The sequence below is a fragment of the Diabrotica virgifera genome, chromosome 7 (genome assembly GCF_917563875.1).
Source record: "Diabrotica virgifera virgifera chromosome 7, PGI_DIABVI_V3a".
Lineage (NCBI taxonomy): Eukaryota > Metazoa > Arthropoda > Insecta > Coleoptera > Chrysomelidae > Diabrotica > Diabrotica virgifera.
The window spans coordinates 117,260,495-117,276,966 of record NC_065449.1 but is presented as its reverse complement, the minus strand read 5'-3'; the positions used below and the strand labels follow the sequence as shown (position 1 = coordinate 117,276,966).

At 33.4% G+C, this 16,472-nt stretch overlaps 1 protein-coding gene across 2 annotated transcripts in view; it reads right to left on the bottom strand.

The window, feature by feature from the left end:
- Positions 1-3,432: 3,432 nt before the first annotated feature.
- Positions 3,433-16,472, bottom strand: part of LOC114326775 (double-strand-break repair protein rad21 homolog) — a 62,982-nt gene continuing 49,942 nt past the window's right edge. For both annotated transcript variants that reach the window (XM_028275206.2, XM_028275207.2), the window contains exons 8-14: positions 14,394-14,564; positions 13,869-14,313; positions 11,876-12,003; positions 11,374-11,574; positions 6,841-6,945; positions 6,597-6,752; positions 3,433-4,514 (exon numbers count right to left, since the gene is read on the bottom strand). In XM_028275206.2, coding sequence (XP_028131007.1) covers positions 4,389-4,514; positions 6,597-6,752; positions 6,841-6,945; positions 11,374-11,574; positions 11,876-12,003; positions 13,869-14,313; positions 14,394-14,564 — 1,332 coding nt within the window. In that variant the 3' untranslated portion in view covers positions 3,433-4,388. The remainder of the gene's footprint in view (positions 4,515-6,596; positions 6,753-6,840; positions 6,946-11,373; positions 11,575-11,875; positions 12,004-13,868; positions 14,314-14,393; positions 14,565-16,472) is intronic.

The following is a 16,472-nucleotide window of genomic DNA, read 5'->3' as shown; positions in this document are numbered from 1 at the left end:
AATCTTGGTATTTTCTTTCTATTGACTTCCTCTTTCAGTATGGGTAACCACATCCTACTGCATTCTACCGAGGAATTTGCGACACAATTGGTTTCATTTAGCATAATTAGAGCCGCTTCTTTGATTTTCTCTTTTTACTATCTGATTCTTTCAGGACTATACTTGAATCTCTCCACTGAACTCTATGTTCATTATCCCATGCGTGTTGACATATTTGAGATCTCTCAAATTCTCTATTTTTAATATAAGATTGATGTTCACTTATTCTAACGTCTAATGGTCTTGATGTCTCACCTAAATAAAATTGTTCGCATTCACAAGGTATTTTATAAATGCAATTCTTTGTTCTTTCTTGATCATTGTTAGGTTTAGTTTTAGATGAATAGATCTAAATGTGTTTGTTGTTTTGAATGTTGTTGAAATGTTGAATTTATTTCCTATTGTTTTAAGTTTCTCGGATAGTCCTTTTATATATGGTATTGATATTTTCCTCGTATTATTTCTGGTGAATGTTGTAGGATCCCGTTCTAAGTTGTTCTGTTCCATTCGATCCAATCTTGACAATTCCTTATTTATAAACGATAAAGGATAATCATTTTTTAATAAAACAGATGTTAACAATTGTTTTTCTGCTAAAAAGGAATTTTCGTTAGAACAAGTAAATTTGGCTCTATCATATAAGGATTTAATGATTCCCTTTTTAACGTTGATGTTGTGATTTGACTTGTAATTGAGATATCTGTTGGTGTGTGTTGGTTTTCTATACACTTGAGTCTCATATCCAATATCCTTCTTTGAGATCAAAACATATGATATGAGACTCAAGTGTATAGAAAACCAACACACACCAACAGATATCTCAATTACAAGTCAAATCACAACATCAACGTTAAAAAGGGAATCATTAAATCCTTATATGATAGAGCCAAATTTACTTGTTCTAACGAAAATTCCTTTTTAGCAGAAAAACAATTGTTAACATCTGTTTTATTAAAAAATGATTATCCTTTATCGTTTATAAATAAGGAATTGTCAAGATTGGATCGAATGGAACAGAACAACTTAGAACGGGATCCTACAACATTCACCAGAAATAATACGAGGAAAATATCAATACCATATATAAAAGGACTATCCGAGAAACTTAAAACAATAGGAAATAAATTCAACATTTCAACAACATTCAAAACAACAAACACATTGAGATCTATTCTATCTAAAACTAAACCTAACAATGATCAAGAAAGAACAAAGAATTGCATTTATAAAATACCTCGTGAATGCGAACAATTTTATTTAGGTGAGACATCAAGACCATTAGACGTTAGAATAAGTGAACATCAATCTTATATTAAAAATAGAGAATTTGAGAGATCTCAAATATGTCAACACGCATGGGATAATGAACATAGAGTTCAGTGGAGAGATTCAAGTATAGTCCTGAAAGAATCAGATAGTAAAAAGAGAAAAATCAAAGAAGCGGCTCTAATTATGCTAAATGAAACCAATTGTGTCGCAAATTCCTCGGTAGAATGCAGTAGGATGTGGTTACCCATACTGAAAGAGGAAGTCAATAGAAAGAAAATACCAAGATTAGTAAGTCAATAGAAAGAAAATACCAAGATTAGTAAGTCAATAATATCGAGCTAGTACATATTTTATATTTTAGTATTACTTATATATCTAGTATTATTAATATTATTTATAATTTAAACATGTTACAAGTCAGAATTTGGTATTATTTTTTGAGAGTAAATTAATGTAAGACCAAATACTTACGATGTCGGGATAGTATCACAGGGTTTTTTTTTTCCTGGTTTTCCCTTGTGATTTACTATGAAATCTCTAACTCGAGAATTTTACTGTCGTTGCATTTGGTTGTCTTTTTAAAGACATATCACATGCTATAATTTTTTTATGACGGATATTCTTGAGTTGGGGTTAATTTCATGTAATCGAATGAACTATCTTTCAGTAAGTCGTCCCAGGAACGCAACTCATAAATATTGGCAATATCATTTTAAAGTCTTCTACTTTAAAATGTATAATATATGTCTGAATTGCCAATATAAATGAGTGAGATTAAATAAATTATTAGAAGAATTTTTTTGCTTAACAACAACACTTTTGTTTATTTTAGTAATATTTTGTATTTTGACAACGGCACCCGATTTGGGCGTCGAAACGTTAATAAAATTATTTTTTTCATTTTAATTGTGGCTTATTTCCCATATAAATAATTAATCATAAAAATGCCACAAGGAAATAGCTTCAGAACAACATCATCTTACAATGATTATAAAATTTTTGTTCTGAATAATTATATTCTTGAATTCAAATTCAAACTGACATACCTTGATCATTTTAAACAACGATCACTTGTAATTTAAACTTGTATTATATTTATATCTGTCTAAGCTTTCTTTCGCCCATATCCATTTAACTTTCCTCAGGAAAATGACGTAAAATCTCATCAATCTTAGGTTTTCATAAAATAGAGTGCTAAAAATTACATTTCCCAACTATAGTTTAAAATGTTTAGAACTTCCTTAAAACCATTCTATAATACACTCTGGGCGAAAATTAACCGCCCACCTTAAAAATGGGTCATTTTTGATGTTTCATATTTTCTAAAGCTGTTGTCCGATGTAAGTGATTTTGTTAATCAATTATATAATTATTCTTTAATAATATCGTTGTAATAACATTATTGCTAAACCGGTAAATTTTGAATGTAAACCGGGTGTAAGAATCAAACTGTGTTTTTCTCAAAGTTTGCATCACCCTGTGGAATATTCTAGCATCTGTAAAATACTAAAATTAAAACCCAACTATAGCCTCATATTTTCTCAACATTCTGTTTTTTGATTCATTCGCTTATGTTGGATAATAAAAAAGTTGGTACTTTAACAACTATCCTTGTTTTTCTTTAATACAGAGTGTTTTTAAATAAATATGGCAAAGTTTAAGGAGCAATTCTGCATGAAAAAATAATGAGTTTGCTTCATAAACGTATCTCCGCAAATGCTTCGTTTTCGATATAGAGGATGTTGATATTTTTCTTACAAACTGATGATTTATTTATTGCTTTAAAACCGGTTGAGATATGCAAATGAAATTTGGTGAGTTCTTAGACTTAGTTATTGCACATTTTTTGACATACAATTAAGAATTTAATATTCACCATTGGCGAGCATACGGGTAATAAGAGCCGTCATATTACCCGTATGCGCGCCAATGGTGAATATTAAATTCTTACTGGTATGTCAAAAAATGTGCAATAACTTCGTCTTAAAAGCCACCAAATTTCATTTGCATACCTCAACCGGTTTTCAAGCAATTAATAAATCGCCAGTTTGCAAGAAAAATTTCAACACCCTCTATATCGGAAACGAAGCATTTCCGGACATACGTTTATAAAGCAAACTGTCATTGTTTTTTTTTTTCATGCAGAATTGCTCTTTAAAATTTGCCATATTTATTTAAAAACACCCTGTCTTAAAGAAAAATATGGCTAGTTGTAGTACCTAACTTATTTATTATCCAACATAAGCAAATGAATCAAAAATCAAAATATTGAGAAAACATGAGGCTATAGTTGGGTTTTAATTTTAGTATTTTACAAATGCTAGAATATTCCACAGGGTGATGCTAACTTTGAGAAAAAAACAGTTTGATTCGTACACCCGGTATACAATTAAAATTTAACTGTTCAGCAATAATATTATTACAGCGATATTGTTAAAGAATAAGGCTATAACATATTAAAAAAATTACTTACATCAGACAACAGGTTTAGGAGATACGAGACATAAAAAATTACCCATTTTTTTGGGGTGCCCGTTTTTCCTGACGCGCAGTGTATATGCAACTAAAAAAATAAATTGGTATTTGCCATTCAAAAATCAGCAATAATTTTTTAACTGATATCTATAATATAAGCATATTCAATAAATGAGAACTGTTTCACTTTTTAGAGTGTAAAGATAGTATTCGCTATTAATATAATATATAAAGAATTTTCAAAAAAGAAGAATATGCTTTAAACTGTAGCAGTAAAAAGAAAAAATAGATAAAATAATTTTAAAACAGCCAAAATCGGGTCATTCTCGTCAGTTTAGTTGTAAACATTATATACAATACTTGTAAGATCTTTTACAAAATCAAAACTATACTTTTTTACAACCCTGTATAAACATCAAATTTTGTAAAAGATTTAAACGCAACATTGTTCGAGAGATTAAAATATTTGCAATGATTTTCTTACCCCAAACAACAGACTTATTTTTATATTTTGTACTTTCATCATAATAGATGTATCAAAAGATGATATTAAAATGAAAAGAATCTTTATCTAAAATTTAAAACAACTAACAAAGCGGATTGGTTTACATTGAAGGGTTGTCGAATTTAGGTCCTTTATAAATACTAATTGTACCATAGGCTTCTTGTTGCTCTAGTTCCAAGACATGGAATTTTTTGAGAACCAATAGACTGTAGAATTTTTGTGCAGCCTGAAATTAAATTATCGTTTTAATAAACATTGTTCAATCACAAAGTATACAAGAAATATGAAATACTTGTCAGTGATACCATCCCTAGTTTGTGGACAGGTCTCAGTGTCTTAGGTGGCACACGCGTGATACTAATGCTGTGTCTGAGACCATATTAAAATAAGTATTGTCTGACACGTTAATAACATTTTCGAAATAAACATGGAGGCTTGGCTACAGGCTACCCGTGGGGTTATCGGTGGCGGATAGTGAACCGCGGATTGGAGGGTTAGCTACAAATATATTTAATAAACAGTCCTCCACTAGGCAGCAGCGAAACTGGGGGGATATAGTAGGTGTGCCTTAGGAAAGTATAAAAATGCAGTATGAAGTCAAGAAAAGTATCGTGATATGGCGAAAATTGCCGCTATTAAAAATAAGCACAGCCTAACTCAAAAACAGCAGCGTCTGCTCCAGAGCGGGCGGTTGAAAAGATGTCAGGCGACCGAAGATCACATTCACCAAAATGTCGGGCCAACATCATGGTTTAGGGCCAAATCCTTCCAAAATTATCTTACAAGTAAGTAAACGGGCTCTAATCCCCAGCAGCACGAGTAATTCTGGTCAAGACAGTAGCTAGATAAGTACTTGAGCAGGGGATGCTAAGAATACCTGAAAACGATCACGGTTGCCAACTTTATAGAGCAACTTACAACGCAAAGTCAATAGGTAATGAAAACATAAGAGAAGAACTTAACACGAACTGGAGAAAATAAAATGGGACACAGTAGATCTATCGGAAATCAGAAGCACAAAAGAACAGTGTCTAATATTAAAAGCTGGTCACAAACTATTTTGTAAGGTAAATGAACATCATATAACGAACATCTATAACATCAAGAGGAGTAGGAATTCTAATTAACAAAAGGTTAGATAACCAAGTAACAGCTCAAAAGTATTTCAAACCGATGTTTCTACATTATCACCAAAATCAACAAAACTATGAGTCTGAAATTTACACTAATATGAGCCAGCATCAATTCACCCAGATGACAAATAAAAATAATATCACAATAATAGTAGGTGACTTCAATGATTAATATAGATATAAAAAAAAAAGGGCGATGAAAAACATTTACATAGGAAAGTATGGATTGGGTACCAGAAATGAAAGAGATTATACGCTATCAAACTTCGCAACAAACGAGGGATAATGAATATTTTTTTATAGGAAAAAACCCAGCAAGAAATGGACTTGGATCAGATTAGAGAAGTATCAAAACTAAGAAATATGAAATATAGAAAGCTTGAATAGAAATTCACAGATCATACCATTCGACAAAATGAGATGTGAAATAAGAATATAACATAATATATTGTATGGAAATACTAGAAAGGAAGAAGACAGATGAGATTGAATGACAATTTTTTTAACAAGATTTTGTTCTCAGTTTTTCAAAATTCGGCTCCCATGTTGTGTGTGCAAAGTACCTACTTATGAATTGTTTCAAGGACAAAAATATTGTTCCTTGAATGTTCAAGAAATCCACTGGATCTTAATACGAATGTAAATCTGGGAGGTATGGTAAAATATATTCATAAAATACATTACACAACAAAAACTAAAAAGAAAACTTGAAACTGTAATCCAGATATGTGATTTTGGGACCAGAATTTTCCAAAAACCGTAAAAAACTTCTTGATTCTTGATCAGATGCGTTCAAGAAGTTATAAAAGCAGCGGACGAACATATTGCTAATAAAACAATTTAAATGGTGGTATTTTCTCGTTTTCTTTGCCTATAACTACTATTAAATGTTTGATTTTCAATTATAGTTGTGTTCACATTAATTCGCACAACAGTGTAGATACAAAAGAGATGAGGTAAATTAATAGTGATATTGGCAAATTTTCAATGGTGCCGACAAAAAATGGAACTTATTTTTTAAACTTAAAATTAAACCATTCTCTTTGCCTTATCCCTATGCGGGGTTGGCTTCCCTAATTGCATTTCTCCACACAATTCTATCTTGGGTCATATCAATACTTAAAATTAAACCATATTACTAAATTTTTTACAAAATAAATAATACAATTTCTTACCAATTTTTTATTATTTCGATGAGTAAGTTCTTCTAAAATGACCTTATCCGTGTGGTTAAACCTTTGTTTAACAACTTGAAACATTTGATATGCTCTCTTATTTAAAACCCTTTCTGCAAACTGTTCATCAGTTTCATCAACTTGTTGTTCTTCAAGCTTAAAAGAAAATTGTGAGATTAGAATCGTTACAAAATAATTATTTAAATTAGTTCAGGTTTATATTTAATGTAAGTGGGCAACTTACTGGTCCATTGTCATAATCATAATCTCCTGCCCAAGGTGATTGCACCCTTTCGGACATATTACCAGCTACCACATGTTCATCATATCCCATATTCGCCATCTGGTTCTAAAAAAAATTAATTTGATCAGTAACTTATCTGAAAATTTTAAGTAAAAAACAATACAATACAGTGACAAATATGTAACAAGCAGTGTATGTACAGGGTGGCCGGAAAGTCTCTTTGACAGCTCAGGGAACTGCTAACACTTTATTTTCAACAAAATGGCGCTCCATCCGATTTTGCTCTCACTGTCCGCACCCGCGTGAATGAAATCTTCTGGGCGAAATTGGGCGAGGTTCTTCAAAATATCCTTTACCAATGACTTGGCCTCCAAGAAGTTCATTTTCCAATGTCTGAAATGCACTGTGGTGTTTCATTCAAGAGAGGTTAGAAAACGCAGATATGTTTTGAATGATGACTTGCGAAACGGAGTTCGCCAAGCTTCTACATCAGTTACTACGGACATGATGGCTCCTCTACACATCGACAGGCGCGTCCTCGGACGACATTTGTGGATGCATCGGCAGATGTGTACATGGGGTAATTTGATCGTATTTTGTTTATATAATATCACGTCGGCGGACGCGTCCGCGAAATATCCGATAGTTGTCGGTTTTTCCAGCACAGATCAAAGGATTTCGGTGCGAACGTCCGATGCCTCTCCACACATCTGACCCCTAGGACGCATTAGTTTTCGCAGTGAATTCAAAGTAGACATTGCGTCTCCCGAGAATTAACACAGACGTGTAACGATTTACAGATGTGTACAATCTGACAAACGAGAACTGGCGGCTGACCTTCTCGTATTGTGTATTTCTTGCTGTGTATTTTCGCTCAAGGTCACGCGCCAGCTCTGGCTTGTCAGATTGTACAGATGTGTGGTCAGCTCGTGATGATACAACCGCAGACGAGTCTGCGGATGCATTCTTCCATCTTGCTTCTCAAAATTAATATTGAAACTGTTTGAGCCCAAATTCGGTCTGCGGTACCAAGTGTGAAGCGATCATCACGGGACTGATCGCACTGTTGTGCGATGGCAAGAGATGAACTACACAACGAGCTAAAACAATATAATTTTTTGAGCATTTCAACAGATACATCAAACAGACGCGATATTAAATTGGCACTGATAGTTGCTAGGTACTCTGTATCTGAGAGAGGTATATTATCTGTAAAGTTACTCGATTTTGGATCTGTTGCCAAAGAAAGGTCTGAAATCTATATAAATAACATGAATAACATGGTAATAAAAAACATGAAATAAAAAACAAGGTGGCTGCTTGCTGTGGTGATAACTGTAATAGGAATTTTGGAGAGGTAAACAGAAGAGGCACCAACAACATCTATTTCAGGCTCAAGGAAGGTCTCGGCGTTAACATAAAAGGCATTGGTTACAGCGCGTATATCGTTCACAATACAATCCAACATGCAATTGATGGTTTTCCTGTCGAAATAGAGGCTAGCGTTTTAAAAAAATATTTTTGTAAATATACTGCACACGTTACAAAATTAAAAGAGTTGTATGAGACAGCTGACATCGAGTACAAAAAATTATTGAAACATGGAAATACAAGATTTCTGTCTTTATTACCAGCTGTGGAAAGGATCCTGCAGCTATACAAAGGCCTGACACCTTATTTCCTTGCAGTAAACTGCCCTCTCGCATTGCGACAGTTGTTCTTCACAACAGAAATTGGAGCACTTTACTTTTGATTTCTAGTCTATGGACAACACTAACTCAACTGCGACAGGTATGGAGTTGACAAAGTTACAAACTAATGTTCAAAACAGGATGGAAAAAAAATTTCTTCCACAAGCAGCTAAACAACTCTTAAATAAATTGGAAGATTCCATAAATGTTGAAAACTTCATGAGTGACGTTCACGCTTTTTATGAGCGCTGCATTTCGTATGTAGAATTGCGGGAAAAGGCTTCGACAGAGCCGAAGATTTTGAGTGGATCTGCTTGAAAAATTAGCTTAACTGAAATGAAGTCGAAAAAGCAGCAGAAAATATAAATAAAATGCGAAAACCTCAATCGAAAACCCAAATAATGATTGATGAGCTATTTAATGAGGTGTTATTGGCAAAAGGCTTCTTTCAAAATTCTAATGAAGCTAGTAACTCCGAGAAATGGGTCTAGCTATTCACCCATTTTCACAAGCAGCATTGAGGTGCCAAATAATAAAACTGGACAAATTTTTAATGTTGTTTGCAACAACATTGCATTTTTGCATTGAATTTCAAATATGAAAAATACAAATTAAGCGAAAGGCAAAACGAACATGAGCCTCTTCCTCTTCTGAGTCCCGGTTTGGCTTTTCTTAATTATGGTAAGCCTATTTATCTGCCATTGGCGCTTATGGGGTGTATTCTGTAACACTTCCGTTAAATTTTAGAGGCCTCTAAAATTTTTACGTCAGCTAAGGATATTTTGGTATTCTGTAAATCATGCATCCCTTAAAATCATAACCTAAACCGTTAAAACTCCCGCTAAATAAAAATATTTTAGACGATGTCAAAAAGTACCCATTAAATTGTTAGCGGTCCGTTAAATTTGGTTTGATTATTTTGGTTTGGTTATGTTTATATGAATAGTAGTTTGTTATTTATGTATTATAATGGAGATAAACATTTAAAACTGACAAATGGCTTTTTAAAATGTATTTGGTTAAGGAGTAATAAAAATAATAATGAAAGGTAAGTCTCAGTTTACTTTACTATCGACACACTACACTCATACTACATCTATAACAAAATTCAAATTTTTGTTTCTTTTTGTAGAGCTGAATTACTCAGATTACAACAAAAACAAAAAGTAATTGACCTGAAAGTAACTACAATTACCATTTCAAAGGAAGTAGGTACCTATGTATGTAGTACCTACCTACACTAGGTTCGCTTTCAAGATGCAGTAGAAATAAACAAACCAAGACACGTAAATGCCACTAGGGGCATAACCGAATCATAATTTACGATGTATATACATTGTAAATCCCAAATCATGATTTCCAAAGTTTATACATAGTAAATTATGATTCGGGAGTGCTCCTAGTAGTATTTAACGTGTCTTGGTTTGTTTATTTCTACTGCATCTTGAAAGCGAACCTAGTGTAGAAATGTGATTGATTGAAAAAGTGTTGAAATCAAGATGTTGGTCAAAGCAATTAAATCCTATTAATGCAGGTAAATTTATTTAAAATTATTGTGGAACATTTCAAAACGTATCAAATGTTTATACAGATTAAGTTCCATAAGGTTTAGAACAAGATGCAGATTATGAAGATGACCTTAATGTAATAATTGAAAAAAGACCATTTGACCAAAATTAGTGAAGAAGGGGTGAAGAAATATTATATGTAATTTTTCAGCAATATTTTAATGTATAACTTTATAAATAAAAATGTTTAATAGGAAAATATAAGTTTTACTAAAAAATAATAATTAAATAAAATAAATATTATTTTCTAGAAAAACTGTCAATTTCTTCTTCTTTATTAAGATTTTCGGCCTTTGAAAGTCACGTTTTCGGTCAATTTCTAGGTTAAAAGTATGTAGTTAAAAAACGATCAACGTGCGACGTTGCCGTAATTGTTCCAAAACCTTTTAGAGCATTCCTCTAAAAAAATTATTTTAGCGGTCCTCTATAATATGTGTTTATAGAATGTCAATCTAACCTAAAAGTTTTAGAGGACCGTTAAAAGTTAAATTTTAGAGGCCACTTAAATTTAACCGAAATGTTACAGAATACACCCCTATATCTGTAGGATGTTAATATCCACTGGTGTTGCTCGAATTTGTAAAAGCATAATTCTATCTGAATTGGGAATGAAAGATTTCACTGCCGGATTGATATGTGGGACAACTATTATTGCAGTGCCGTTTTTGTGATCTGGTGTGTTGTTTCCAGGACAATAAACTTTATATCCAAGTATATCCAGAGTTTGGCCAGTGAGTTTCACTAATTCCCGCTATGTCTAATTTTGATATTTTCCTCTCTCTTATAATGTTATGGGTTTTATCGCTTTCGTACATTTTGATCCTTAAGTGTTTAGGAATTGGTTCCTTTTTTTAGGTCATATGGATTTCGCTGAATTACGACCTGCGAGGCCCTACTATTGGATTGTGAGTACCCTCCCCTGTCGGGTTTTGGGATCCAAACACCATGATCAGTATCAATAAGTATATGTTTGTCACCAGTCTGTCATGATAACTGTTCTAGGAAATTTCTGATGGGGTGGTTTTCCATTACCTTCCCCATCGCAGTAACACAATCATTCAAAACTGCTCTAGTCATGATTGTGATGGTCCAGTTTTAAAACTGTTTCAATTTTTTAATTAGTAATTGTAATTTCTCAAGTGCATTTAATACTTTTATAAGCACGTCCCCTCATTAAAAGCAAATAATTTAGGATAGAGTCAGTCTATGTTACTTCAATTAGAAATTAACAAAAATTCTACTTAAATACATTATAAAATATTTTTATACTGTACCTGATCATATCCCATATTTTCCATGGGTGGTAGTTCATTCTGGAAATTATCCAATGGCTCCAACGGTAAACCAGTGGTAATACCAGACGAATGCGCCATGGGTGTACTAATGTGTTCTCTCATAAGATCTTCACTGGTATGCGCCGGCGTCATCGGGGGTACACCATTAAGAGTTTCTTGCTCTTGTAGTATAGAATGTACCTTAAAATTTTATCAAAATAAGTTGGTTCATTCATTATATAGTCATGAGAATGAAATAGTTGTCAGTGATTCACTTCGAAGTTCGTGGATCATTACGGAATTTGAGGAGAAAGAGGAGTAATTTCAGTGGCGTGTAAAATTATACTATAATTTTACGTGTATAATTCTATTTTATAATTATACTATTATTTTAGTAAGCAATAAGTAATATTTCATGCAACAATTCACTGCCAATTATTTCGTTCTTTGAGTATATGTACATGAAAATATAATCTTGATTGCAATTTAAAAAATAACTTACTTGATCGGCAGGTAAATGAGGCATCTCATCCATATGATGTAAAGGTGTGGGTGGCGCAGGATATCCTGGAGTTTGTGGATACATCATACCTGGCGTCGAAGGAGGTAATAAAACACCTGACATCATACCTGAAAATTAAAAAAGTTCATTATACATAGTTGGTAAATTTTTAGTGAATGTTTTACAAGAATCTACTCCCTAAATTTGTACATTCTTTTTAAAAACAAATTGAACACAGTGAAGAGCACAATCCGAGGATGTACCTTTTTATCATAGTAGATTGATTATAATGCAACACTTTGACTTCATACAACCCTTCATCAATCTCATAACTCTAAGGTCAGTCCATGTATTTCAAATAGACTTAACCGCAAAAGTTTGGCACCACCAAAAATTATGCCCATTTTCATATTTGATTTTCTTGTGAACGGATCAATGGATTCAGCTATTTTTTTATTGATTTTTTTGTCGGTCAGTCGGACAACCATGCGAGGCAGGCGGTCGACCTCACTTGGCTTCACTACTAGGTGTTCTAGTGGACGTGAGTTTGATTCCTGGCCCGGTGAACAGAAAAATAAAAAAGGCTAACGCATCAGTTTAAAATTCTAATATGAATCTGAGACTGAAATATGCTGGTATCTGATCAACCTATGGGGGAGCAATATGACAAGGGATAAGGGCTTGTGGCTCAGTGATACTTCCTCATAGATCTCTACCGGAAGGGCGTTGACGGCTAATGCACAGGTGTGTACATACAGATTTTTTTTGTGTTTACTAAAAATTTTGTTTTGAGCTTATAAAGGATAGAAGAGAAGAAATGTTTCTCTTTTGTTTGAGACACCCTGTAGGGAGGACAAGGTTGGGTGGGTATACATCAAAATCATGTAGTCTTATTATTTGTAAACATTTTGTTTTTGAATTTTTTGAAGAAATGACAACAAACAGATCTTTAAAAACAAAGACATAACGTAAACAGATCTGATCAGAACTTATAAGAGATATTTATCGACTCAACATAAGATACACTGAGATTTGTTTAATGGGGGTTCTGTGATGTTTTTGGGTTGAATTCTTTTGACAGAAAGAATGGATTTGGTGTTTTTACGTGGAGACTTTAAATAACGAAAGGCAGATTACAGGAACACTTTGTTACTTTCAACGTTACATAGGAAATTATTTCATCTTAATGCATGATAAGGCAAGGCCTCCTCACGTATCGCGTGTCATTACTCAATATTTAAGTGAGGTAAATATTCAGATATTGAATTGGCCCCCTCACAGTCCTGATATGAATTCTATTGATCACTTACGGGATATTGCAGGTAGATAATTAAAACTTCGCCAGCTCCATACTGTTTCCCTGCAATAAACTATGGTTACTGCTTAGACCAAAATCAAATAGCCTGCTTAATATCTAGCATTCCTTAGACGATGTAAAGCTGTTATTAGAATTAGAGGGAGAACACGCGATATTAGTTTGCATTATGTTCCTTTCTGTTTTTAAACTTTTGTTAACTGTTGTTATTTTTTATTGTTAATTTAGTATAGTTTCAGTTGTCAAAGGGTAAAACCGTCTACTTTCTTGATTTTTAAAGAAATCAGGAAAATTAAAAAAGAACATGTTCACAAAACATGACATTACAACATGATATTGATGTATACCTACCCACTTTTGTACCTTTTCCTCTCTATTCTCAAACTTAACATAAAAACATTTCTTTTCTTCCACCCGGTATAAGCTCAAAAAAGAAGTTTGAGTAAACCTTTGCTCAACAGTGTAAATACCAAAAAAAAATCTAGAATAATAAAAAAATAGCAGAATCCATTGATCCGTTCACGAGAAAATCAAATATGAAAATGGGCATTGCAAAACTTTTGCGGTAAAGTTTTTATTATTGTTTTGACAACACATCTTTAAATTGAAAATATTATAGTTAAGAAATACTAAATAATTATTTTGCAGAAGCTCGTCAAAGTATATAAATGTAATTACCTTGTGGAGTATGGGGAGGTATCAAGTCTTGTCTCAGTTCCTGCGTAGGCATCATTGGCGTCATTGGTTGTGCATAAGGCGTATGAGGTGGGAGGGGGGTAGGTGCCGAAGGGTATGGTGTCCCTGGTGGACCTGGAGTATGTGCCATTGGATAAGGAGTCAGAGGTGGTCCAGGCGTATGCGCAGTGGGATAGGGCGATTGAGGTGGTAATGGAGTGTGTGCAACAGGATATGGTGATTGAGGAGGAATGGGTGTTTGTGACATGGGATATGGAGTTTGAGGGGGTCCTGGGGTGGGTATCGAAGGGTAAGGCATTTGTTGAGGAGGTAATGGTGTATGTGCTGTAGGGTAAGGAGTTTGTGGCAACATACTATGCATTGAATCTTCAGAGTGAAGAAGGGGCTGAGGTTGTGGATCTTCTTGAATATGAAGAGGTGTTTGACTCTGAAATATTAGTTTTATGAATATTATAGTCAATGATTTAAAGAAATTATAAATGTAAATAAAGCAGAAGGCACACTTACAGGTTCTTCAACAACTTTTCGTTTTCTACCCCTCCTTGCTGGAATAATTGGCTCTGGAGGCACTGGCTCCTCATGGTCTCTCGCTTGGTCTAATGCTAAAGAGTCAGCATCGCCTAGTACACTGAAATCCTCTGTTCCAATTGCTCGTAATGACAAATGCCTTTGGTAGTTCTGAAAGATATAAGTGAACATAGAAGATACAAATGAACACTAACAAAAAAGAAAATCAGTTATTTGCTGTGTCAATTGTAGTTATATGACATTAAAGTTGAACTAATATGAAGAGAATGGAAATGAAACATATAAATGTAGACAAAATCAAATAGCGATGTAATAAAAAAACCAGAATAATGGAAAACAAGTACAGCTCCCGAACCGAACCATGGCCGGTGAGAGAAACCCTGCCTGCATAAAAATTAGGTCAGTGTACGACCAACGACAGCTTTTGTCACTGGTCATGGTTCGCTCCAGGAGCTGTATGTATGGCCAATTAGTTGAAATGGATCAGTATAGATTAGTGAATATCATGAACACAATCAAGGTGATTAGAAAAAATAAACAACCATGGAGCAGGGTCAGAAACATTTTACATTAAATAAAGTACTAGAATGGGAAACTATGGAAGTAATCTAGAGAATCTTCAATGGGTGCACGAAATTGCATTGAAAGTAGAATAGAACATTATATAGTGAAATCTTCTGATGAAGGCCCTTCAAATTAACGTCCACTTTGGTCATTCATTGATGATTCTCAATACATTAAAACTTTTAGACATACTTTTAGAGAGACAACTCCAGATAACGACAATGATCACCTATTTTTATTCTCAAAATGATACATAATCTCCACTAACGAGTATTAAGAAGAAAAATATTAAAAACTTCAAGGAAAATACAGAATAAATACTTTATCATCTAAGAGATTAAAACACTCTCGCCGCCAAGTGTAACATTAATGTACACTCTGTATTGACAAGCGTGTAACATTAATGTACCGGGTGTCCCAATAAGAATGGCTCTCGGCCATATCTCAGGAATCGTTTATAGTATAGCTTTAAGAAAAAAATATTTATAACAAAAGTTGCCTCGGGAAAAGCCTAGAAATTATTTTCATAATTGTAGGTTCACCGCTAGAGGGCGTAATTGAATATCAAAAATTAAAATTTTACAAAATTTACCTAATGAAAGGGCACTGGAAATCCGATCATCGTATTCTTCATAAAATTCTGCACATATTCGATTTCACAAGTTTAAGTCTACCTTTGCAAATAAGAGGTGGGGGAAAGTGGGAACCTTGTTATGAAAAAATGGCTGTAAGTCCGGTTCTGCTAAATCGAATTTTGAAAACTTGGTAATGTTGAAAACAGCTCTTTTTCGTCAATGTAAGAGTTATAATTTAGAAACTGCCTATTAAGTAATATACCAGCTAGGATGCGTTATTTAATTATTTTCAGAAATCTAGTTTTCTTTGGAAAATATTAAATACAAGTATGCATTTTTTATTCCTGTATTACAAAATTAAATCAAATTAGCAACAGAATAACCAAAACCGCATGTCGATACCTTTTTTCTATCTCGAAATATCTTAAGAAACGTGTAAATTTTAAACTTAACCGTTACTGTCACCGGTAAACGAAGTTGAGGAAAGGTAGTGTGCTATGAAAAAACAAAGAAACATTTTCTAGATCTCAACGTATATAATTAATTAAAACAACAAGACAAACAACACTGTAAAATATAACAAAGAAATAAAAACAACTACTTAGTAACGACTTCAATGTTCAAATTATTGCTCATCATTTTTGATTCAAGCATTTACTCTTTCAAGAGTAGATTGAACAGCAGTCTTAATTTCTGCTCTCGAAATGCTTTGAATAGGGTTTCGTATTCTCTCTATCATTTTTTCTCGAGTAAGCCTAGCTGCAAAAACAAGGTCTTTAATTCGTCCCCATACCTAAATAAAAGTGAAATACCAAACCGTCCCCACACCAAACAGTTAAATCTGGTGATAGTCAGATAATTGGACCCTTTCTTTTCGATAATGCTATTATTTGTGAACGCTATGTAATTTTTTTAAGGA